Below are 23,967 nucleotides of genomic sequence, written 5' to 3'. Positions count from 1 at the left end.
GATGTTTCAGTGTGTCCGTATTTGACACTCCTATCAAGGTCTATGCCTCCTCTAACCAGGAAGTACTGGGGACAGCCTCACCCAACAGTGTGGTAAAGATGACATCAAGTCACTTCCCCTGCTAGGTCACAGAAAGGTCTTGTACTTCTGACTGGGGATACTTAGAGCTCAGCTTCCGTGCTGAGGACGCCCCTGAACTTCTGTGCTAACAGGCCCGGCAGGCATGAGAAAGCTGTCTTTAGAGCAGCACCCAGTAATTCAGCAGATGTTTCCTACCCAGTGAGCTTTCTGCAGACTTGTCTGAGAAGCATGAGCATGTACTAGCCCATGGAAGTCTCTTGGGCTCATGGGGATACAAAGGAGTTAAATTTAAACATGGATCTGCAGCACTCATGACCCACGATACCCTGCTCTGTAAAAGGTGAAACCCATGCCCCTTCCTATTCAAGGTCTGGACTAAGATAGGACTCTTCCAAGGGATGGGTCCCTCCGTGGGCATGAAGCCAGTCAAGGCCAGCTTCTTAGCTGCCACTGGCCATGTTCAGTTTCACTGGACTGGCTTAACTGGCCAATGAAGCCATGACCATGCGCCCTGGCCTTGTTTTTGTTTTTCGAGACAGGGTTTCTCTGTGTAGTTTTGGTGCCTGTCCTGGATCTCGCTCTGTAGACCAGGCTGGCCGCCTCGAACTCACAGAGATCCACCTGCCTCTGCCTCCCGAGTGCTGCCACCACTGCCCAGCCTGGGCACTGGCTATTTTGTCCAACTTCAGAGGTTCAACCCATGGCTGGCCTCACCTATACTATGCTAAACTACCCATTGGCATGCATGAAGGACAGGAGCTATATAGCAAGTGGGTGCCACCTCCATGGGAACTTCACTGAGATTCCCAGCTCTGGTGAAGCAGCTGCACTCAGGTCAAGGACTGGACGGGCACCGTGAGGGGATGGCTGCGAGTCCTTCAGTTTAGTTCAGTCCCATAGTTGCAGAACATCGAGCAACAGACCACTGAACAAGTGAATCCAAAAGCACACGTTTATCGGTTGCGGGGGCTAACTGGGCAGGGGTCTATGGGTCGCAGTCCTCGGGGACAGCAGCTGTGATGATGAGTGAAGGTTCCAGGACACTGGGGCTGGCAAAGCTCTCCTCCGCACACAGTCTCTGGCTAGGGAGCTGGGAGGCAAGGCCGCCCTGGGTCAGGGACTCCACAATGACCTCTGCAGAGCCCATCTCCAGGTCTGCAGGGGGCTGGAGCGCCACCACCACCATCTTCTCATCCTCGATGACTAGGTTTCGGAGCTTGCGCTGCCGTGGGTTGTAGTTTTCCACCCTATCGTGGATCTCCATGTGCCTCCGCAGGTGAGCCTGAGGGAGAGGGGAAGCTCAGAGCTGGGGACAGGAGGAGGAGGGGAGCGGTGCCCCAGGGCCTGGCCTACCTGCCGAGTGAACTTGTAGCCACATTCAGTGCACTCGAACTTCCTCACGCCCTTGTGCCGTCGGACATGCACCCGTAACTGCTCCACGGCTGCAGGAGGAAGGGGGCCACCGGCATTAGCAGGGACGGGACTGAGATGGAAGACAAGACACCCCAGGGCCTAAGGCACAGGAGGTGGCCCTCGGCAGGGTCTCCCCAACTCCAGGCTCTATAGCACCACGCTGAGGCCACCATCGCCCCGGTCCAGGGCGCCCTGCCCCCACCTCCACCGTCACAGCCGTCCACTCTCTCCCCATGGAAGACAGAACTCTGGGAGCTGGAAGGTTCTAAGGAGCACTGGGAAGCCACTGTTGCCCTTGACCTCCACAGACCCTCCAAGTCAGGTAGGCAGGAGATGGAAGCCAGGCCCTCTGTTCTCCCACTGCTTGCCCACTTACCTTTGAAGGTCTTGCCACAGATCTGGCAGAAGTGAGGTCTGCCCTCCTGGTGACGACTGGCCACATGCCTCAGAAGGGGCCCCTTCTCGGTGAAGCGCTGCTCACAGAATTCACAGCTGAAAGGCCTCTCACCCGTGTGGGTGCGGTTGTGCTTGTCCAGACTGGCTGTGGGGGACAAGGTGGGGCTCAGTTGCTGGCCTGAGCCCCGGGGAGGGAGGGGACGGGCCTGCCTCACCTTGGGTGCGGAAGGTCTTGCCACAGAGGTGGCACTGGAAAGGCTTCTCGCCTGTGTGTGTGCGGAGGTGCATGTTGAGGTTGGCCTTCTGGGTGAAAGCATGGCTGCAGAACTCGCAGACATAAGGCCTTTCATTCCTGTTCAGATGGGGACACAAGGCGAGGCCATTACTGGGGGAAGCCATCCCCTTTCAGTCATCTGTTAGAGCTGGAACATGCTAAGCTGTAGGGCTTGGGTGGTTCCAGGCAAAGGACACCACAACCATTCTCAGAAGCAAAGGAGAAATCTATAGGTCAGGGAGTCAGGAACCTAAGGGATAAAGGCATGCCTCTGCCTGAGCCCTCCCCGTGAGCCTAACAAAGCTGCCTGCCTCTCACCCCCACCACGCAAGGGCTGCAGACGCTGCTCCTGGCCCCTGGCAGCGGGCCCTCTGGAAGGAAGGGAGGGCTCCTACCTGTGCTTGGCCTTGATGTGCATCTGCAGCCCATTGCGGCTCGAGGCCCGGTGCCCGCACTCCTCACACACAAACAGCTTTTCCCCACGATGCTTAAAAGCCTCATGTAGCTGCAGTTCCGTCCTAGACAGGAAGCACTTGGCACAAGTGGGGCACTGCAGGCAGGTGAGACAGGCAGAGGGAGCAGTGCGGGTGAGGACAGGGTGGGGCTCCCCAGGAGCCCCAGGTGCCCCAGCCCTGCCCCGCAGCACTTACTGCATGGGGTTTAGGGGCTCCATGCAGCTTGATCATGTGACTCTGCAAGTCCTTCTTCTGCATGAACTGCTGGGAGCAGGAGGAACACTGGAAAAACAGGCCCAGTCAGCCCAGCCCAGCCTGCACCATCAGTGCCCTGTTACCAGCTCTCGGCAGCAAAGGAGGGCCTGACCCAGGTGCAGGACAGTCCCTGGTCTACTGAAGTTGGCCTCCAAGAGGGGGCGCTGCTCAGCCATCCACACCATTCCCAGAGGATGCTGAGCAAGTAAGGCTAGAGACATTGGATGGGCAAGCAGGCAGGCTTCAAGGGAGAGCTGCCAGATACCACCCCAGGCAAAGGGGTCTACATCCCTATGCAGCCCACGACCCCGGGGACCAGCTGGCCGACCTTGTAGGGCATTTCCCCCGTGTGAGACACCATGTGCAGCCGCAGTTCCATCCTCCGGCGGAAGGTCTCCTGGCACACGGAGCATGTGAAGACCTGGCAGTGTGAGGGGCAAGCAGGGCCAGCATCAGGAAGGGCCTCTGCCTGCGACGGCAGCCTCTGCAGGGGCTTCCACACGCTGCTGGGAAGTGTCTGCCTGGGGTAGGGGATGCTGGGGTAGGAGAGGGCAACATGTAACCTGCCTGCCTTAACCATCCCAGAACACTGAGCCGCACTACCATACGCCAGACCCTTCTCAGCTCCAGACAGGCTAGAGACAGGGGCCCAGCTGCTAATGACCAGTCTCTGGGAAGAGGAGGGTGGGGTTTAGCCAAACACTACCCACTTAGGGCACAGGGACAGGCAAGGCGGCCCTTCCCAGCAGCCATCCCCGATAAACACTTTCTTTGCTCCAAAGCCCAAGATGGAGCTAACCCAAAGCATCCCTGTTGGGCTTATCCCAAGACCTCTGAACAAGTGTCTGACTTATACTGGAGGTGGACATGATGCCATCCAAGGCCCCTGCAGCTCTTATATTATAATCCTGTAGAGTTTCCTGGGGGTCCTTCCCAGATGGCAGGAAGACACAGGCCACTGGGCTCCTGCCCACAAATACTTGGACCAATTCCCAAGTACCTGTTCTGAGCGGTTCATGCAATTCCGGGCTTCGTGCTCCAACAGATTCTCCTTGCGAAAGTAACACTTCCCACATTTGGGACACTCGAAGGGTTTCTCCCCAGTGTGTTTCCTGCCAAGAAGAGAGGCCGAAGGGGTGTGGGGCTCAGAGGCTTTCCCATCTCTGGTACTCAGGACCCCTCCCACTCCTGCCGCAGACCTATGCTGTGGTGCACAGGAGGAGGTGTCCTGAAGCCAGCCAGGGCTCACCACAGAGGCTCAGCGACACCCAGGTTGGACATGCAGGGGCAAGGCCAGAAATTCCCTCCAGCGCAGAGATCCTCAGGAAGGGAAGAAACAGTAGCCATAGGTCCAAGTGGTCCCACGCTGGAGGGACCCAGCTGGGAGCTAGGAGTCAGCCCTACCTCTGCCAGCCTCGCTAAATGGCTGCTGTAGAGCTGACTGGCACAGCCTGGTTGGTAGCCTCCTCTCTGTGAGCTCCACTTTCAACCCCATGGCAGACAGGTGATATGGCTCAGTGGACAAAAGCACGTGGCTGTTAGAGCCAGAGGACCCAAGTTCAATCCCTGAGACCCACGAGGTGAGAGAAAAACCACTCCCACAAGTTGTACTCTGACTTCTACCCCCCTCCCCGTGAGTAACTAGATGTAAAACACCACGACCTGACTCCGCTCACTTCCTCTCACTGATATCACAAGCATGGCTGCAGCAGCTCCCAGGGTCCCATGAGCCACCCCTGGTTCCCCGGCTCCCTACCTGTCTCACCAGCAGGCTCCATTAAGTTCAAAAGCCTTTGAAGATAAGGCAGCCCTCATTACCTCTTGGCTCACAGGCCTCCAGTGCTTCCTATTCATACTGAGAGGGCCCAGGGGGCCTAGGAGGACATGATAGCCTGACTGAACTAGCCGGCCCCTCAATGGCCTCGCTCTAAAGTCCGTGCCTGCCCTCACCCCTCATACCAGTCAGGCTCACTCCAAGCCCAGGACATTATTGCTAACTGTTCCCAGAAGGTTCTCCCCAGTGAACAGCTTCCTTACCTTCTAGCCTAGGTGGGTGGCAGAAGCTGTAATGTAATCCTAGCTACTTGGTTTGGACTTTTTCCTCCAGCACGGGGGATTGAACCCAGAGCCTCATGTGTTAGGCAAGCACACGAAAACTGAGCTATATACTCCCAGCCCGTTCCCAGTTACTCCAAGCCAAGGCTGAAGGATCACCAGCTCGAGGCCAGCTGAAAAGGGGCTAGGGATGTGGCTCAATGGCAGAGGCCCTGGTGTTCAGTCCCTACCACTGAAGGCCCCGGGGTAAGGAACAGCTCCCCACCTTCTTAATATGCCCCAGGTTATTGGAAACTGACCTATGCAGTAGACTCCAAAACCAGTTCCTGGCCTACTCTTCTCCTACCCTCCCTCCTCTAGACACGGCCTCACATTCTGGAGCCCTAACTGGGTAGAACTCACAGGAGGTATAAAGTTGCAGGCGTGAGCCAACAACTCAGACTGAATGTTGTAGAATATTTAAGATGTGTTACCAGAGAAACTCTGTCTCGAAAAAAAAAAAAAAAAAAAAAGATGTGTTACATTTGTTTATGCTGTGGAATATTTGTTTAATGATGCAAAAATGTGTTGCATTCTTTTATGTTGCACTTGTTTAACCCTGTGAAGCTGTGTTACTTTGCCTGTGTAAAACACCTAAGGGTGTAATAAAGAGTTGAACAGCCAATGGCTAGGCAGGAGACAGGACTGGCGGGGCTGGCAGGCAGGGAAAATAAGTAGGAGAAATTTGGGAGAAGAAGAAAGAGCAAGATCAAGGAGCGGGAGAAAAGAAGGGGCCAGCCACAAAGTAGGAAGGAAAGATATACAGAAATAAAGGGAAAAGCCCAGAGGCAAAAGGTGGACAGGATAAGTTAAGAAAGGCTGGCTAGAAACAAGCCAAGCTAAGGCCGGATTTATAAGAATAAGCCTTGTGTGATTTATTTGGGAGCTGGGTGGCGGAAGGTGGGAGGTGGGGGGGAAGTGGCGGGGGGGGGGGGGGGGGGCAAAGAGCAAAGAGTAAAAAAGAACAGCAACACTAAAACTCACTACCCAGACTCGAACCTGTAGCAATCCTCCCACCTCTACTTTCCAAGTGCTAGGATTACAGACAGATGCCGCCATGTGTAGATACAACCATCTCTTGAAGTCACCCCTTTCCAGTTCTCAGGGACATCAGCAAACCACAGACCAAGGAAGGGATGGATGGAGCATGGGCACCACCTGTGCAGCCTCAGCTACCTCAAAGCCAAAGCACAGGGACGGCAAATGGGTCCAACCCCGCTCCAGGTGACAACCCCGCTCCAGGTGAGCACTACCAGCTTCCCAGAATATCATACTGATGACACAATGTGGATCAACACAACCTGGCTTGGTACAAAAACAAACTGTAACAGACTAGCAGAGTTGCATGGCCACCGAGCCCTTGAGATGTGACTTGTGGCTGTGGCACTGAATTTTATTTTAAGTAATTTGAACTTAAAACAAGCCAGGTGTGGTAGTGCATGCCTTTGATCTCTGCACTCTGGAGGCCCAAGCAGGCAGATCTCTGTGTTCTTGGCCAGCCTGGTCTACATAGTGAGTTACAGGCCAGCCAGGGCTACATAGAGAGACCCTACTTAAAAAACAAAACAAAAAACAGTCCTAAGGTATGGTGGGGTATGCCTTTAATACTAGCACTCAGGAGGCAGAGACAGGGAGATCTCTGAGTTCAAGGCCAGTTTGGTCTACATAAGTTTGGGCGACATAGTAAGTTTTTTTTTTTTTAACTAAATAGGAAAAAAAATTCACAGTTCTATGGTGGTCCTAACTAGACAAATAGTCTTTTATACTTCTCTTACTCCCAGAGCAAGTATCCCCAGAAACACAGGCAGCCTCAGTCCTGAGGATTAGCTTCTTGTCAAAGCCTATACTGCCAGACTCCAGAAAGCCCTACAGTCACACCTCAGCTCTAGCTCATGAAGGAGCCAGAGGTTTGTCTCGTGTCTCCTGTGGACAGAAGCCTGCCCAGAGTCAAAGTCCACAGGGGGTGGAACGTACTATTTAGGTGTCCACAAACTCACGATGCACAGGAAGACAGAGAGGAAGAAAATGCATGCCAACCAGGCACTATCTGGACCTAACATAGAGGCCCTAGCCCCTACAGAGCCCAGAGGAGGGGTGTTCAGGACCCCTCCCTCAGCATAGAAGGGCAGATGAGAAAAGAAAATAGAAACAGAGCATTTACCTGTTGTGGACTTTTAGGTAGTATTTGCTGAGGAACTTTTTATGGCACGTGGGACATTCAACCGGCACCGCTGCACCCCTCCGACCTTCACTGGGCTCGGCTGCTGGGGAACCTGCGCCCAGGGCTGGCTCGGCAGCACAGGGTTTTTGGACCACTTTGGACTTCCTCCTGGTCAGCACAGTCTCAGGCTCAGAAACGGAATCACCATCCCCGTCGTCCTCAACTTGAACCACCACTTCCCACTAGAGTAGAGGAGGCAGCAGAGGGGTAGGGTCATCAAAGGACCAGCAGTAGCTTGAGGGACCCAGCTTTAGTTCCAACCCAAGCCCTGTCCCAGATGGTCCCCTTTCTTCGGGGGCCCAAGAAAGACCACATGTAAATCTTGGAGTCGGAGGAAAGGGTCTGTTGACGTGGGAGCTGGCTAGGTCTCACTCCCTAGGGAGACACCTGTGACCCTCATGCTCACCCCACCCCTAGGAAGCTGGCAACCATGGCTAAGTGTAGCTCCTAGAGAGGTCACCTGAGGCCAGTGGCTTCCTATGTTTAACTCCAGAAGTGCCTGTCTTTACCCTTAAGCTTGCCTCCCCAGTTTCTACACCCTGGCAGCAGTACCTCATTGCTCTCGCCCTGCAACGGGGCACTTCCAGCCTCGAAGGGCCTTGGAGGCTCTTTGCAGTCCTCAGACTCCTTGTCCTCTGAGGGACAAGGCTTCAGAGCCTGCTTGAGTTTCCCACAGAGGAAGGAGGGGCTGCTCTGAGCAGGGGGATTGAGCTGGGACTGCTGACTGTCTCTGGACTCCTGATCCCCGGGGGCCAGGCTCAGAGTCCTGAAAACTTCCTCCTCGTCCAAGTCTGTTGGCTCCTTGAGGTGGCTTTTCACATCCTGGGAGGCAGGTTGCCCCAGTCCACTCTGGACACTTGGTGCCTGTCCCACTGAGGTTCTGGGCTGGAAGCTCTGACAGAGCTCCACAGCCTCTGGCACCCGCAACTCCTTGGCTGCCAAGAGCACCTGATCCCTGTTCCCTGAGGTGAGGGCCAGGTGACCAGTGTAGAAGAAGTCCAGCAGGAGGCCAAAAATCTCAGCAAAACCTGCAGGAAGGACAACGCTGCCTCCTGAGCCGTCCCCATAGATTCTCTGGAAGAAATGGCTGCAACAAGCCAGGACACTCCAGTGTGCCTTGAACACCAGGCCCCCCACGTCCAGAGTGGCGTCGCAATATTGGCCTTTCTCCCGCTGCTTGTTGAGTTCCTGCAGAACCCTCACGCTGTGCTGTACGAAGGAACCGTCCATAATCTGGAAAGGAAGGTAAACATGACACTCTGGCCAGCCCAACAGAGAAAGCCCTTAGACTGTAGCGAGTTGGACCTGTTAACAGCCACCTATGCCGGGATGAAGGCTTGGGTCAAGGTTAGAAGGTGCACGCGGAGCACAGCCAGAGTGGAGTGACAGCCCCTCATGGGCGGGGAGTGGCATGGGTTGGCCAGAAGGGAGAGAGCCTCCGGAGTCGGAAAGCATGATGCAGGACAGGGCAGGACAGGGTCAGAGTAGGGTTGCGAGTGAGAAAATATGAAAATGCAAATTTGGGGACAGACAAGAGAGAACGCGAACTGATCCGCCACGCACCCGAGGCACAGCCAGTAGGGCAGGCCGGCGGCTGCGCACAGGTGACCCAAGCCCACGCCGCGCTTGCAAGTCGCAAGCGGAAGGCGGCGGCCACACTCTCGTCAGCGCCTGGGGCGGCTCGCAGCTTCCCTCCCGCACCCTCCTCACCCGGCCGGTCCTCTCGGCTCACACCGGCTTCACTGCTCCGGGATAGTCCACTTCCACCGCCCACAAGACTTAACTCCGGCCCGGCCCCCTGCGCAGAGACGCCGCCGTCCCCACGCCGGATGTGACGTTGGGGCGCGCTGGGCAGAGCCGGACGCCTTGGAAGCTTAGGACTCATAAGGCGGAGCCTCAGAGGAAGACCAATGGGCCGCGCAGGGGGCGGGGCCAGACCTGAATCCTACAGCGCTGGGTCTCATTACCGGAGTCGCCTAGCAACATCAAACGAGGCGCTAGGCTCCAGCTCCAGCTAATTGATGTGTGGTCCCAAGCTCCCCACGGATCGGAAGCGCAGCCAAGAAGCCATACGCACAATTCACGTCTTTATTAGGCTGGATTCTTCTGTGCACTTATACATCGAAAGCCATGGCTGAGCTCTCCAAGACACCTCAGACCCTCCGCCCTGCTGGATCTACCACCTTCAAGACAAAAGAGGCTTCCGGTCTGCCCCGCCCTAAAAGTCCCCGCGGATCAGGTAGAGCCTCTACGCCTCGTGTAGTCCAGAATTGAGGCCTGAAAGTGTTCTGTATTGTTGAGGTCCGGTCGGCAGAGAATCACATAGCACTTGGGGAGGAAGTAACCGCTGAAGCCGCCACTCAGAGTGGTCAGCCCCGCCATCACATAGACTGCGGGCAAGTAGCTGCCCTGGTAAATACTGGTCATGGTGAAGAAGGCGATCCAGGATACGAAGTTGAGGAGCAGGCTGAACGTGACACATTTGGCTTCGTTATAGTTCTCTGGCAGTTCCTTACCCAGGTAGCTGCAGGCGAAGGTGCTGATGGAGAGGAGGATATTGTGGGTGAACGCCAGCAGGAAGCCCACAGAGTTGACCTCTGTGCACTCAAGAATCACCAGATGGGGGAAGAGCTGGTATTCCTTGGTGGGCAGTGGAGTCCACATTGCAAGCCACATGAGACAGATGAGCAAGTGGACCGTGGAGCTCACAATGACAAACAGACTGGCACCATGGTTTTGGGCCCAAGTGTGGTAGAATGTGGGTACCTTGGTGGAAAACTTGAAGATGATGACCAGTTGGAAGGAGCGGATTGTCAGACAGGAGAGGAAGATGGCAAAACCGAGAGAAAAGAGGGGCTGGCGCAGTAAACATGTGGGCACCGTGGGCTCCCCGAAGAAGCCGTAGAAGCTGCAACACCCTGCAGCCAGGGAACCCAGCATGAGGAAGCACAGCCTGCCCCCAGCTGACCTCACAACAGGCGTGTGAAGATGCCTTGCAAACAGGCCAGTGGTCCCAAACAGCAGCAGCAGCAACAGCGTGTTAGCTGTTAATAGCACCAGAGAGATGGGGTCATGCCAAGCCAAGAACACCACGGTGCGTGAGAAGCAAGTGGTGCTTCCCTCAGGTGCCCATTCCTCTTTTCCACAAGGCTGGCAGATGTGAAGATCTGAAAGTAAAGATAAGGTTTCTGAGAGCCAGGTAAGCAGAAGGAAGGGGAGGAGCGGGGAACGGGGTCCAGGTCATTCAGGCCTGGGAGATGCTGGGAAAGTTGCGCCTTGGCAGGCAGGTTTTGGAGCCATAGTGAGAGGGGAGCCTAGAACAGCCACAGGCTAAGCACATCCTCAAAAGGTCTGTGTTTTGTATGGCTCTGGATTCCAAAGGTGGTTTGCAAACACAGAAAGCTTTGTGATTTTGTCAGAGCACCTAGCCTCTCCCGTCAGCATTTCCATTAACCAGATCCACCTGCTGAGCTAGGTATCTCCTAGATACCTGAGTCCTGACTCTCCCTTCACCACAGAGATAGTCAAAGGAGAGAATGGTGTCCACGCTCTGAGCCGAGTCAAAGGTCCCTGCTGTGCTCTCTGCCCTCCACTTTTAGTCACTGAATGGAGCACACGGGCTTCCTTCTGCTGCAGACAAGCCAGTACCTACCTTTAATCCACCATTCAGGTGCAGAATTCTTGGCACAATCAAGGGGCTTCATACAAACAGAACAGCACAAAAGAGCTACATCTCTTTGGATAAAGAGGTTGTATTTAGGACCAGATTCATCTGTGGAAGCTGGGGGTGGGGAGTTCTCTAACGGAGGACACACCCCAGTCTGAATTCAGCCTAGTGGCAAGTGTTCTCCAACCTGTATCCGACTGGCATAAACTGGAGCCCTGGTTCTAGGGCCCTTGGGTGCTGGATCGATCACCTACTCACTGCTCACTCACCACTCTTGTTGAGAAAGGTCCCAGCCTCACAGGGCATGCACTCGAAGCAACAGTGGTGGGAACCCACAACCACTCTGTGGTGCCCCTCGAGACAGTCGCTGGAACACACAGATGTAGGTGCCTGTAAGAAGCCACAGTGGTTTGCAGTCACATAGAGGAGCCCCAGTCAAGGGACAGCTCACATGTGGCACAGAAAAGAGATCTCTGCATTTCTGCAGTCCCTGGCAGGCCTGAGCAGAGCTAAGGTGGCCTAACATCTGGCACCTCCTTCCTGCTCTGGGTAGGCATCATTCCCCAGGCTCCTGGTAACATAAAGCAGTCACCTGGTGACTGACCATGTCCGCGTTACCTGATTGTTCTTCCCATGCCACTGGATTTTCGTCTTATTTATGTCTAGCTGAACTGGAGACAATGAGGCAGAGCCAATGACCTCGAAGGTCCATTCAGGCCCATTCCAGTCCCAGGCGATGATGTTATAGTCACCTAGAGGATCCCCGCTGTCATCGAATGCCACAGTATCCTTATGTAGAAGGAAATTCACCTTGTAGATCTGCTGCAGAAGCTGGGACAGACAGATGTCATGAAGTGCCATAGACCACACAGACCCAGGCAGCCCAGGAAGCAAGCAGGGGCTCTCCTGTGTTTCTGTCCTGGGTGGTCCCAACCCATCTATAAGGCCTGGTTCCTTCCTCAGCAATCTGTTCTCACTTTTTCTAGGAACCCCTTGACCCCTGACCAGCCTCCTGAGAGACCTCTAATAAAGGACTCTTTTTGCGGACGTTTTTGGCCTTTGACATCTCTGGGGCATAGTGGGTGGAAGAAGACAAGACTCAGGGAGGAGAACAATTTATCTAAGAGAAGACCCCAATTCACTGTCTCCTCAGATCATCCATGTTACCCACACTGCATGGTTTGGATGTCCTGGATGCAGACACCCTGGCTGGAATTGCTTACCTGCCAGGGGTAGACTGGGCCCCTAGAACAGGTCTCAGAGGTACATCCCAGGAGCTGATGGAGGCCGTGGGCCACAGCATACACAGCCTGGTACACATTGTAGGCAGCACTCATGGAAAAGGCTCCAAGCATGGGTATGCTCTGTGTTGTGAAAGCATGACATTCTCGGCACAGCTGGTTAGTGCTGCACCAGGAGCCCTCTGGGCAAGACCTGGGGGCACCCTTTAGTGCCCTGACATAAGACTCTTCAAACTCCTTCAAGCCAGGAACAAGTCTCTGCCGGATGGCCACACCCAGCACTGTCCCAATGCCCTGGATCCCAGGCACATTGGTGATGTACGTGGAGATGGCCCAGTCTTCTGAGGCAATCCACACCTTGCCAGTCAGGTTGGCCAGCACCACAGACCTGAAGAACACTCCAGCCAGGTGCCGGTTAGAGAAAACCACAATCACAGTGGTCCTGGCTAGAGCCAAGTGGCGCATCATCTGCTGCATTCTCAGGTCATTCGCTTGGGCAGAAAAAGGCACAATATCCTTGAAGGCAATGCAAATGCCCTGTGGGGTGGCCAGTTCCTCCAGCGCCTGCACACCCAGCTGCCCATAATCACCATAGCTGCCAATGAGTGAGATCCAGACCCACCCAAAACTCCGCAGCAGCAGCACCATGACCTCCACCTGGTACTTATCACTAGGGATGGTACGAAGAAAAGACGGGTACTGACGCTTTTCACTGAGCATCACACTGCTGGCCTCGTAGCTGATCTGTGGGGAGGGTTCCAGTGTGGTCAGCACCACCAACCTTGACTGAAGCCTGCCCTCCCCACAGTCCCCACCCAGAGTAGGGAGTATGCAAACTAAGTATGGCTCCTCTGGGGAGTTCCAGGAGGTGTAGGGATCGAGACCAAGTGAAAGGACCATGTCATTTAAACATGGAACAAACCGTGCTTTCTTAGCCTCAGGTCCTTGGCGTGAGCAGGACAGGGCAGGAGACCTGAACACTCAAGCTGAGGGGCTCACTTCTGTCCTGCACACTGTGGGGACCTCCTGAGGTTCCCCCTGAGAAATGACATGTTCAGACTCAAGTCTGCGGAGTATACCTCTAGTCAAGTGACAGTGCTGGAAAGCCTGGACCAGGGCTGATGGAATCATCTATGTGAGGGATGGTGGGGCTCTGTAAAAGGTGAAAATTTAACCAGGTGTGGCTGCTAATCCCAGCGGTTAGGTGGGAGGATCTACCTAGACAGTAACACAAGTATAGGGCCAACCTGGGCTACAAGAGACCCTGTCTCAAAAAGTCAAAAGAAAAACGATGGAAGATAGGTTCTGAAGGAAAACTAGATTTTGATTTTTTTTTTTTTTTTTTTTTTTTGGTTTTTCGAGACAGGGTTTCTCTGTGTAGCTTTGCGCCTGTCCTGGAACTCACTTGGTAGCCCAGGCTGGCCTCGAACTCACAGAGATCCGCCTGGCTCTGCCTCCCGAGTGCTGGGATTAAAGGCGTGCGCCACCACCGCCCGGCTGGAAAACTAGATTTTAATGGTGATGGTCTGAAAACTGTCAGTAAAAAGCTGGGTGGGTCGTGTGGGCCATGGTGAGGCCGGCCACTGCTGGGGACTCCAGGCGAGGAGTACATGCTCAGAAATCAGAATGCATGGTCTCTATGGCCTGGAACAGGAGGGAAGAGGAGACCAGGGAAATAGCAGCTTCCCCAGAGGCAGGAGGCAAAAGGACCCTCTCCAGAAAGCGAGAGAGAGGAGCTGAAAGTAAAGGTGGGGTGGGGTGGGGAGTAAATGTGAAGGATGGTGCCATACAGGGAACGGTCAGACATGTCACACGGAAGCCATGTAGGGTAAGGGCTGAAAAGTGCTCTTTGGATTTGGAGCTCTAGAAGGTACTCTTGCTGCAGCTGGATTAATTGAGGACAGAATCTAAGACTGAGGCACAATGGAAGGGTGAAAAAGCTAGACTAGAGAGCTCTAAGAAGTTCAATGACCAGGGGCAGGAAGAGCCAGGTCCATGAGGACAGGGGACCTGCTCAGACAGACTGCTGAGCACAGCAGAGGCCAGGCATAGGGCAGGAGAGGACCACCATGGAACAAGGAAGAAGAGAGGCATGCCCCCAGGGGACACAGTGTCTGGGGTGGGAACTAAGGCTTTGGGGGCAGCAAAGGCAATGGAGCCTTTGGATGGAGAGAAGGCACAGAGAGTGAGCAGCTGGCTGGCTACACTTTCCAAAGGAGGACAGGGAACTGGGTGTGCTGGTGCACACCACTAATTCCAGCAGTCAGAGGCAAAGGTAGGCAGATCTCTGAGTTCAAGGCCAGCCTGGTCCACAGAGTGAGTTCCAGGACAGCCAGTGTTACACAGTGAGACCCCGTGTCAAACCAAACAAAAAAACAAAAATCAAAGGAAGGACAGGGTTTCCTCGTGATGGCTGAGGCAGGAAGGCTGGAAGCAGCTCCCATTGCCCTCTACCCCAGACTTACAGATGGGGATCCCCAAGGCTTGGCTTACCAGGGGCATCAGAAAGGGGCCCAGCAGGGCAGCAGTAGTGACAGCGTGGTCAGTGTTGTCAGGACCAATAAGTGCCACCACCTTGGAGGAATAGTTGTGAAGATCTCTCTGCATCTCTATGTGGTCAGTCCCCTGCTGGGCAAGCACCCTCAGTGTGGCATACACATTGGCAGACTCTGAGCACACATCATACAGCTCATATCCCAGGGAGATGTTGGGAAGCAAGGCTGTGGAATTATTTATCTCCTCAATGCTGAAACGCATGGCCTGGAAGAGGTGGTAGCCATGGCCATTGAAGCTGCCAGGTCTGTAGGGAAAAGAGCCCAGGGAGAACAGGAAAGGCTGAGCCGTGTCACTTCCTGCACCCTAGGCTTTGGGGGCAGAAAGGAACACTGAGGTTGCCTGTCCAAGCCAACACCACCTGAAACACCTTGGCTCAGGTCCTCAGAATTGAGACTATCTATCACACAATGCAAAGTGTCTTTCTTGTGTGTACTAAGTTTTCTTCTCTCCCAGGAGCATGGTGGTTTAATAAAGGAAAACAAAGACCTTCCCTTCTCATCTGCTGCCGTCCTGTAGCACATAAGCATCAGATCAGCATCTCTTTAGATTGGACTATACAGGAATGCTTGATTACCTAAATACCTGTGTGAGTTGCTGACTTTAGTTTTCTAATGAATTGTTCAATGATTTTTGGCTTGGCATTAGGATAGAATTTCCAATAACCTCAGAAATGGCCCTAAGCATACTTTTGCTATTTATACTATATATTTGAAGTAGTGTTCTCAACAATCAACATATCAATTCTAAAAAAAAAAAAAAAAAAAAAAATTGTGTCCAGACGTGCCCAATACTCAGCGGAGATTTAATTTTTATTTTTTTATTTTTATTTTGTGTCCATTGGTGTTTCACCTGCACATATGTCTCTGTGAGGGTGTCAGGTTCCCTGGAACTGGAGTTGTGAGCCTCCATGTGGGTGCTGGAAATTGAACTCAGAACCTCTGGAAGAGCAGTTAGTGTTCTTAACCATTGAGCCATCTTTCCAGCGCCCCAGCTGAGATTTCTTTATGTAAAAGTAAACAAGTAGATTCATCTCATTACTATTAGTCTGTCTATCTTCTATCTTTCTTTCCTTCTTTCTTCCCCCCCTTTTTTTTTTTCAAAGTAGGGTTTCTCTATGTAGCCCTGGCTGTCCTAGAACTCACTCTGTAGACCAGGCTGGCCTGGAACTCACAGAGATCCGCCTGTCTCTGCCTCCCGAGTGCTGGGATTAAAGGCATGGGCCCCCATGCCCAAATGTATACTTATTTTGTATACCTAAAGTCATATTAAAAATTCTCAGGAGGAGCTGGGCGGTGGTGGCGCACGCCTTTAATCCCAGCACTCGGGAGGCAGAGCCAGGCGGATCTCTGTGAGTTCGAGGCCAGCCTGGGCTACCAAGTGAGTTCCAGGAGAGGCGCAAAGCTACACAGAGAAACCCTGTCTCGAAAAACCAAAAAAAAAAAAAAAAAAAAAAAAAAAAATTCTCAGGAGGAGCTGGAGAGATGGCTCACAGTTAAAATCATTGGCTGCTCTCCCAGAGGTCCAGCACTCACATGGCAGCTCACAACTATCTGTAACCCCAGTTCCAGAGGATCTGATGCCCTCTTTTGGCCTCTGTGGGCACCAGGCATGTACATGGTACCCAGATGTATTTGTAGGCAAAATACCCACAAATATAAAAAAATAGTTGGATGGTGGTGGTTCACACCTTTAATCCTAGCATTTGGGAGGCAGAGGCACGTGGTTCTCTGAGTTCAAGGCCAGCCTGGTCTACAGAGCGAGTTCCAAGACAGCCAGGACTACACAGAGAGACCTTGTCTCAAAGAACCAAAATAAATGGATAAATAAATAAATGATAAAATAAATCTTTAAAAACATTTTCCAAGTTAAAAAAATGCCATAAATGCAAAAAATTAAGAAGCCCTGCCCTAAAGAAACAGGGTTAACACATATACACACACATCCACTCAAATACACACTCAAGCACACACACAAGCATGCACACAAGGAGATTTACATTAAGGAACTGGCTCACATGACTGTGGGAGTTATTCAGTTCAAAACTTGTAGAGCTAGTCAGTAGACTAGACAGCTGAATCTGAGGACAGATGGGGACTGTAGTCCTGAATCTGAGGGCGGCGTCTCTTTGCTCTCCAGGACCTCAGTCTTCTCTCTGGGGCCTTAAATGGATTGTATGAGGCCCACTTACTGTTGATGGACAACCTGTTTTATTCAGTCTATTGATTTAAATGTTAATCAGTCAAAAACATACTTTTACAGTAAGATCTAGACTGATGTTTGAGCCAACAACTCTAGGCACCGTCCCTTGGACCAACTGAGTGTACTATTACATTACACCTGCCTCACAGGGCTCAACCTCAGCTGAGAGTTCTCTGCTTTGGCAGCTACTCTCAACAGGGACATGACGCTGAGGTCAACCCTGCTGCATGTCCCACTCTCTAGCTTTCTGCCTTCTAGAAGATTCCCCCATTCCTTCCATCGTTCCTGTCCCCAGTGTACTGAGAGGTACAATACCTCTTGAACACAGAGTCCTTCAGTTTTACGAAGCCAGTTTTCTTGTGTCCTTCTCAAAACCTGTCTTCCAAGCCTAAGTTTCCTCTCCCCAGCCTCCTATTTGCAGCTCTTTGGCCTAGTCCTCACAGGCCAGGGCTTCCAGAACCTTATTTCCTGGCCAACAGTCAGGTAGTCCTCATGTGCAGAATATCTCACAGCTTGTTGTGAGAGCACTCTGGACCTCCCTCCCAACACAATACTTGGGCATAAACTGTTAGCAGCCATATTTGAAAGGAAACCCATGGGGAATCCCATTTGCCAGCTGCAGAAAAGCCAGAAGACTTGAATGGAGTTACAACCCACTCTAACAGCAAAAACAAAGGAACATATTGCAGTATAAATAATAATATACAGAACAAAATTAAACATTGCAATATAAATAAATAGTAGCATCCTAAAGTAGAAACTGATGGACTTGTTCAGCTACCAGCTTGAAATTAGTCCTTACAGATTAGTGGGGGAGGACTGGGGACAAAGGTAAGCAGAGGAGCCCTTGTGTCCCTCTGAGTGAGAGTCAGTCTCTCTCTCTCCCTCCCCCCACCTCTCTCTCTGACAGGGTTTTTAGCCTAGAACTCACTATGTAGCTGAGGATGACCTTGAACTTCTGATCCTTTGGCCTCTACCTCCCCAGTACAGGGATTATAGGTAATACATGCACCAGCCACCAAGTCTAGCTGGTGTGGTGCTGGAGATTAAGCCCAGGGCCTCTTGTACTCTAGGCAAGCTCCAAACTGATCAAACTATATCCCCAACCCACTAAGTGACAACCCTGCTGGCTCTTACCTGTCACAACGTGTCACCTGGGGTCTGTGTCTCACCTGGAGACAGTCGGCATGGAGAGCAAACAGGCCTGCAAGGAGGTAATCCCCTGGGAGGCTGAAGCCAGGAGAGGACTCTGTCTTGTAGCAGCTGAAGGCCCAGCAATAAACAATGGGGAGCTGCAGGCTGACCAGGGAAGCTGCCCAGGAAAACATGCTGGCCAGATGCCACTTTGCCCAGCATGGCTGAGCACACTTCTGACAATGCTGGCTGCTTAAATACAGTGAGTGACAATGCTCAGATGCTCCTAACTTCAGGGCCCTGGGAGGGGTGGGACTGGAGTCCTGCTGTAGAAAGGCGGTTGGCTTTCCGGCTGTGGTCTCTGTCAGGAACTGGGCAGGGCCAGGACATGGATGCAAACCAGGTGGCCCCCTGAGACCCCTCCCCTGGACGGTTGTGGTTTCTGTCCTTGCCCTGGTGTTCTTGACTTCACCTGGCTGGGGAAGGGAGCCCTGACATTTTTCAGGGAGGAGAGGAAAGACCCAGACACTGAAGGTCAGGGGTACTATCAGGGAGCTGATGGCTTTCTTGTTTTTTGTTTGTTTGTTTGTTTTTGAGATGGTCTCTTGCTCTGCTGTCCAGGCTGGCTTTGAAGTCCTGGGCTGAAGCCATCCCCCTACCGATGTCACAGGAGGAACTTAAAATACTGCTGGTTGTACCAGTGCCTCCAGAGAGTTACAGAACTTAGTAAACCCCATTAAGTAAGCCTGAGACTAGGCTTTGAGTTGACACCTGCCGGCCCTAGTATTCAGATATTCAAAGTGTTTAACCTTGTTATCCAGGATTGCTCCCATCAGCCAGAAGTCAAATATATGCAAACCTAGCCTATACAAATGGACCGAATTTGTTTTAAATGCCAATCCTGGATTTTTTTTTTTTTTCTGCAGGAAGAAAAAGAAATCCCAGGTGGATTTCCTGAGAGGTGGCCTTGTGGTTAAATACAGGGGCTTTGGCGCCCCCTCTTCACGAAGAGGGCGAGGGTGGGGTTTTGCATAATGTAAATAGGGCCCTGGGTGTGATTGCAAAGCTTCTCAAACAACCTGAGCCTAGACCGGGAGGGCTGAAGTTCTTAATGTGCTGCAGAGGCCGGCCGGGAGAGGGCGCCAGCAGCTCTTCACGTCTTACTCTGGGGGCGGGGCGACGTAATCTCGCGAGATTGGCACGTCGGGGGCGTTCCGGGCCAAGCATGGCGGACTCAGAGGTGCTGCTCAGGCGGGTTCCGAGCCGCTCCTCTTGGCAGCGGGTTCGCAAGGCCCGGCCCCACCTCCTCCTCAGTCGTCGGGGCCGTCGCCGGTTTGGGGTCCTGACCCGGGGCGAGCTGCGGCGCCTGCGACGGCGGCTGCTGCGGGCCCACGCCTTGGGCGGGGACTGGAAGGTGGGTGTCACCGCGGGCTCGCACGTGGCAGGAAAGTGCAAGGTCCGGACCCGCAGCCGGCCCACGCCGGGCAGTCTGCCCACGCCCCGCAACCAGCCCGCGCCCCGCAGCCAGCCCACGCCACGCAGCCAGCCTGCGCCCCGCAACCAGCCCGCGCCCCGCAGCCAGCCCGCGCGCCGTGTCCAAACCCTGTCATCGAACGTCACCCAACCCACGCGGGACTTAGGCTCGGGCCGTGTGTTGTTGCTGCTGCCAGCCGGGGAGGTGAGTCGCCTGCGGGGAGCTTCTGGTCCCCGCCCCTTGTCCTCCGGATGCAGATCGTATGCAAGTCCATCCTCCTCCTCGGGAATCTGTAGGCCTGTTGGCTATGCTATACTAGCAAATTAATGGGTCGGATTTATTGGGCACGTAGCTGCTAGCGTTCGAGGAGGTGTTTCAAACTATTTAGCACTCCCAGGTCTCACGGGAACGACGGTTGCCATCTCTTTCTTGTGTTTATGGACTGAAAAACAAGGTAGGTAACTTGCACGAAGTTAGTCAGTAGCGAGGCAAATAAATCCAAGAGTTAAGCCCAGGCGGTCTGACGTGGACCCTGGTTAGGGAGATCGCCCCTCTTATGCCGGGAAGGAGTGAGGCCTCAGAAATCGGAGACGAGCATGCTGTCTGTGCGCCTTTGTAAGCACAGGGTGGTAGAGTTTGTGAGTATCTTGGGAGCTGCAATGGGGTTATGATGTTTAGGGTTAAGTTAAAAGCCTGACAGTTGGTCACTTAGTGTAGCTTTGTTTTGGCTTTTTTTTATGTGTCTGAGTGTTTTGCCTGCATTTCGGTACGCCATGTGCGTGCAGTGCCTGCAGAGGCCGTAAGAGGGCGTCGGACCCTCTGAACCGAGTTAAAGGAGGTTGTGAGCCACTGTATGGGTGTTGGGGCCCAAACATGGGTTCCCTGGTGGAGCCGCCAGTGCTTTTTTTTTTTTTTCGTTTTTCTTTATTAAGAAATTTTCTACTCCACATACCACCCACAGATCCCCCCTCCTCACTCCCCCCCCCCAGCCCTCTCTCCCAAGCCACCCCGCATCCCCACATCCTCCCAAATCAAGGTCTCCCATGGGGAGTCAGCCGAGCCCAGCACACTGAGCCTAGGCAGGTCTAAGCCCCTTCCCACTGCACCAAGGCTGTGCAAGGCGTCACACCACAGGCACCGGATTCCCAAAAGCCTGCCCATGCACCAGAGACAGATCCCAATCCCCCTGCCTGGGTGCCCCCCGAACAGTTCGAGCTAAACAACCGTCTTCCGTATCCATAGGGCCTAGTCCAGTCCCATGGGGGCTCCACAGCCACCAGTCCACAGTTCATTCAATTAGCCACCTTTGCAGCACCAGAGCTCTGTAGTTTGATACATACACATGGATTTTCTCACCAGTCACTCTGAATGTGGGGATGGTTGGCTCTCCATGAGAAGATCAGCCTGCGGGCAGTGGTGGCACACGCCTTTAATCCCAGCACTCGGGAGACAGAGCCAGGCGGATCTTTGTGAGTTCGAGGCCAGCCTGGTCTACAGAGGAAGATCCAGGAAAGGTGCAAAACTACACAGAGAAACCCTGTCTCGAAAAAAAAAAAAAAAAAAAAAGAAAGAAAAAAAAAAAGAGAAGATCAGCCTGGTCTACCTAGTCAGTTCTAGGACAGCCTTGGCTCCATCATGAGGCCCTGTCTCAAGCAAAAAAAAAAAAAAAAAAAAAAAAAAAAAATCATTTTGATCAGTGAAAAGCAAGTTAAGATTTTCCAGTTTTTCTGTCATTGGTAACGGTATCCATAATGTTCTGTTTTTCTCGCTCCCTGCCAGGGCTTTACTTTTAGTGGGATCTGCCGGGTGACTTGCATCTATGGCCAGGTGGAAATATATGGCCATATCGTCAAACAGGGCCAGCCTGCCCGAGATGTCTTCTCTGCCTATACCCACTCTTACCTGACCATCAGTGGGGTTCGGTACTCAGAACCTGAGAAGAGTGAGAAGGAGATGAGAAGAGAGCTGCGGACTCTGCTCAAGCCTCACATGAAACTGGGTAATTGGCTTCAGCCTCCTACATCAAGGCTGGGGCTTTCAAGTGCTTGTTACGTTCTGGTCTCCGGACTCTGTTGAATCCTCACAGAGGTCTTGAGTATTAAAATGCTATTATTTCCACCGTTTTACAACAGACGTTTTCTGTGACCATGAAGCTAGTAGGCAGCAGTCTTGGGTTGTGGTGTCTCCACCCAGACGTGGAAAAATGAGCTCTACTGTGTGCTACTCTCCACAAGTCTGTGGTTGAGATGACAACCCTCGGGATCTAAATGGGTTACTTTTTCTGAGGTCGTTCTTCTTCTCTTTGCAGATGACAGAAACTGGGTAGTCCAGTATTTCCCTCCTCTGGGCTCCATTCTGCTGCTCGAGCAGCTGAGGACCCCCGCTGTGGACTTCATGAGCTCCTATAAGTGTGCATCTTACGTCTTCCTGCAGGAGGTAAAGCCAGCACTCGCTTAGATGCGCCGATCCCTTGCACCAGCGCAGTCAGCTGAATGACCGTGTAGGGAGCGCTTTCAGAATGACCGTCCTCTCGGTCTTGGGAGTAGGGTAGGTGTTATGGGGTGCCACCTCAGGGTTTCATCAGGTAGGAGATAGTCTCTATAGAAAGGTGTTATGGGGTGCCACCTCGAGGTTTTATCAGTTAGGAGAGTCTATAGAAAGGTGTTACGGGGTACCACCTCGGGGTTTCATCAGGTAGGAGAGTCTCTATAGAAAGGTGTTACGGGGTACCACCTCGGGGTTTCATCAGTTAGGAGAGTCTATAGAAAGGTGTTACGGGGTACCACCTCAGGGTTTCATCAGTTAGAAGAGTCTACAGAAAGGTGTTACGGGGTACCACTTCGGGGTTTCATCAGTTAGGAGAGTCTCTATAGAAAGGTGTTACGGGGTACCACCTCAGGGTTTCATCAGTTAGAAGAGTCTATAGAAAGGTGTTACGGGGTACCACCTCGGGGTTTCATCAGTTAGGAGAGTCTATAGAAAGGTGTTATGGGGTGCCACCTCGGGGTTTCATCAGTTAGGAGAGTCTCTATAGAAAGGTGTTACGGGGTACCACCTCGGGGTTTCATCAGTTAGGAGAGTCTCTATAGAAAGGTGTTACGGCGCCGGGCGGTGGTGGCGCACGCCTTTAATCCCAGCACTCGGGAGGCAGAGGCAGGCGGATCTCTGTGAGTTCAAGGCCAGCCTGGTCTCCAAAGCGAGTTCCAGGAACGGCGCAAAGCTACACAGAGAAACCCTGTCTCGAAAAACCAAAAAAAAAAAAAAAAAAAAAAAGGTGTTACGGGGTACCACCTCGGGGTTTCATCAGTTAGGAGAGTCTATAGAAAGGTGTTATGGGGTGCCACCTCGGGGTTTCATCAGTTAGGAGAGTCTATGGAAAGGTGTGTGTGTCATGGGTAAAGGCACCTGCTGAACAAGCTTGATGGTTAGGGTTCCATCCCAGGTACTCACGGTAAAGGAAAGAACACTCCTGGGTTTTGTCCTCTGGCCCCCACTTACGTGGTGTGGCGTGCGTTCACACAGGCACCTACAGAAAGGTTGTCATGAGCTTTTTCCCTCTTCCCCCTCAGTTTCATTGTCCAGCAGAAGCCACCTCTTTGTCAGCTGTGGTAGGACGAGCCTGTAATCCCAGCACTCGGGAGGTGTAGTCAGGAAGATGCGGAGTTCAAATTCATCTCCAGCTAGATAGTGATGTGGAGGCCACCCTGAGCTACATGGCACCCTAGCGCCAAAAAAAGAAAAAAGACATCCAGTTGGAGATGTCAGGTAGGCAGTAGTCTGTGAGTCTGCAGTTTGGAGAAGATGGTAGGGCTGTTAATTTGGGAGCCTGCGACAGAGGGTATCTGAGAACAAAAATTAGGTAGAGAAAGAGAGAGCATGAGCATGCTGATGTAGCTGAGAGGAGAGAGGGCATGAGGTCTGGGCCATGTCACTCCTGAGGAGGTTAAAACCGGATTCACAGAGGTGCCGAGGAATGACCAGGGTTGGAGGCATTGCCAGTCTAATTAAGGTGGTCTGAGAAAGACACAGGTGCAGGACGAGGATCTGGACCAAACTGGTTTCAGTACTCTGCTGAGGGACAGCTTCATGTTGAGGTCAGGAGGTGGGAAGAAAGAAACTGCAGGATTAAGTAGGAAAGAAAGGAAGAAAGAAAGAAAGAAGGAAGAAAGAAAGAAAAAAAAGAAAGTTACAGGGAGCTGTAGTGAAGAGTTTGTTGTTAAGGGGGAATTATGAAACTGCTCTAACACGGTGGGAATGAAGGAGAAAGAAGGGCTGGAGTGACAGTACTGTAGAGGGGAAACTCGGCTTAACTGACCCTTGATTGAGTCCATGATGAGTTTGCTCATAAGGCTGTGTGACCTTGGGAGGAACAAGCGATTCTGTGTGTATGTGTTGGTATGCATGCATGTGCAGGTGCATGCAGAAGCCAGAGGACACCTTGAGCTTTGCTACTTGGGAGCTGTCTGTCCTTTGAGACAGTCTCTGGTTGGCCTGAAGCTTGCCAGGG

General features: G+C 52.8%; 3 protein-coding genes across 4 annotated transcripts in view; 1 reads left to right on the top strand and 2 right to left on the bottom strand.

Moving 5' to 3' along the window:
• Positions 1-1,019: 1,019 nt before the first annotated feature.
• Zbtb48 (zinc finger and BTB domain containing 48) lies at positions 1,020-9,032 on the bottom strand. Its single transcript, XM_052718705.1, has 11 exons — positions 8,900-9,032; positions 7,742-8,422; positions 7,130-7,371; positions 3,875-3,986; positions 3,203-3,295; positions 2,815-2,901; positions 2,560-2,714; positions 2,106-2,242; positions 1,871-2,035; positions 1,435-1,523; positions 1,020-1,363 (listed from the first exon to the last, which is right to left on the bottom strand). The coding sequence occupies exons 2-11, from the start codon at positions 8,417-8,419 to the stop codon at positions 1,067-1,069; spliced, it is 2,055 nt and encodes a 684-aa protein (XP_052574665.1). The 5' UTR covers positions 8,420-8,422; positions 8,900-9,032; the 3' UTR covers positions 1,020-1,066.
• Positions 9,033-9,122: 90 nt separating this feature from the next.
• On the bottom strand, positions 9,123-18,903 carry Tas1r1 (taste 1 receptor member 1). The gene is made up of 6 exons (XM_052718717.1): positions 17,990-18,903; positions 14,591-14,897; positions 12,080-12,841; positions 11,475-11,687; positions 11,126-11,246; positions 9,123-10,356 (listed from the first exon to the last, which is right to left on the bottom strand). Exons 1-6 carry the CDS (start codon positions 18,178-18,180, stop codon positions 9,425-9,427), a joined length of 2,526 nt encoding a protein of 841 aa, XP_052574677.1. The 5' UTR covers positions 18,181-18,903; the 3' UTR covers positions 9,123-9,424.
• Nol9 (nucleolar protein 9) overlaps positions 10,242-23,967 on the top strand; it is a 31,710-nt gene continuing 17,984 nt past the window's right edge. For both annotated transcript variants that reach the window (XM_052718703.1, XM_052718702.1), the window contains exons 1-4: positions 10,242-10,388; positions 18,913-19,664; positions 21,240-21,459; positions 21,769-21,896. In XM_052718703.1, the coding sequence (XP_052574663.1) occupies positions 19,098-19,664; positions 21,240-21,459; positions 21,769-21,896 (915 nt within the window). In that variant the 5' untranslated portion in view covers positions 10,242-10,388; positions 18,913-19,097. The remainder of the gene's footprint in view (positions 10,389-18,912; positions 19,665-21,239; positions 21,460-21,768; positions 21,897-23,967) is intronic.

This window comes from Peromyscus californicus, unplaced genomic scaffold (genome assembly GCF_007827085.1).
Source record: "Peromyscus californicus insignis strain IS unplaced genomic scaffold, ASM782708v3 Scaffold_5__1_contigs__length_169319896, whole genome shotgun sequence".
Lineage (NCBI taxonomy): Eukaryota > Metazoa > Chordata > Mammalia > Rodentia > Cricetidae > Peromyscus > Peromyscus californicus.
This window is presented reverse-complemented; position numbering and strand designations above follow the sequence as displayed.

Excerpts from the sequence above, each read along its gene's own strand:
- Zbtb48 (XM_052718705.1), bottom strand. The coding sequence starts at position 8,419 with ATGGACGGTTCCTTCGTACAGCACAGCGTGAGGGTTCTGCAGGAACTC. Across the intron at positions 3,296-3,874 it reads GCATGAACCGCTCAGAACAG|GTCTTCACATGCTCCGTGTG; the intron begins GTACTTGGGAAT and ends TCACACTGCCAG. Across the intron at positions 1,364-1,434 it reads GCTACAAGTTCACTCGGCAG|GCTCACCTGCGGAGGCACAT; the intron begins GTAGGCCAGGCC and ends CCTCTCCCTCAG.
- Tas1r1 (XM_052718717.1), bottom strand. The coding sequence starts at position 18,180 with ATGTTTTCCTGGGCAGCTTCCCTGGTCAGCCTGCAGCTCCCCATTGTT. Across the intron at positions 14,898-17,989 it reads CAGGTGACACGTTGTGACAG|ACCTGGCAGCTTCAATGGCC; the intron begins GTAAGAGCCAGC and ends TTTTCCCTACAG. Across the intron at positions 12,842-14,590 it reads GCCCCTTTCTGATGCCCCTG|ATCAGCTACGAGGCCAGCAG; the intron begins GTAAGCCAAGCC and ends CCCTCCCCACAG.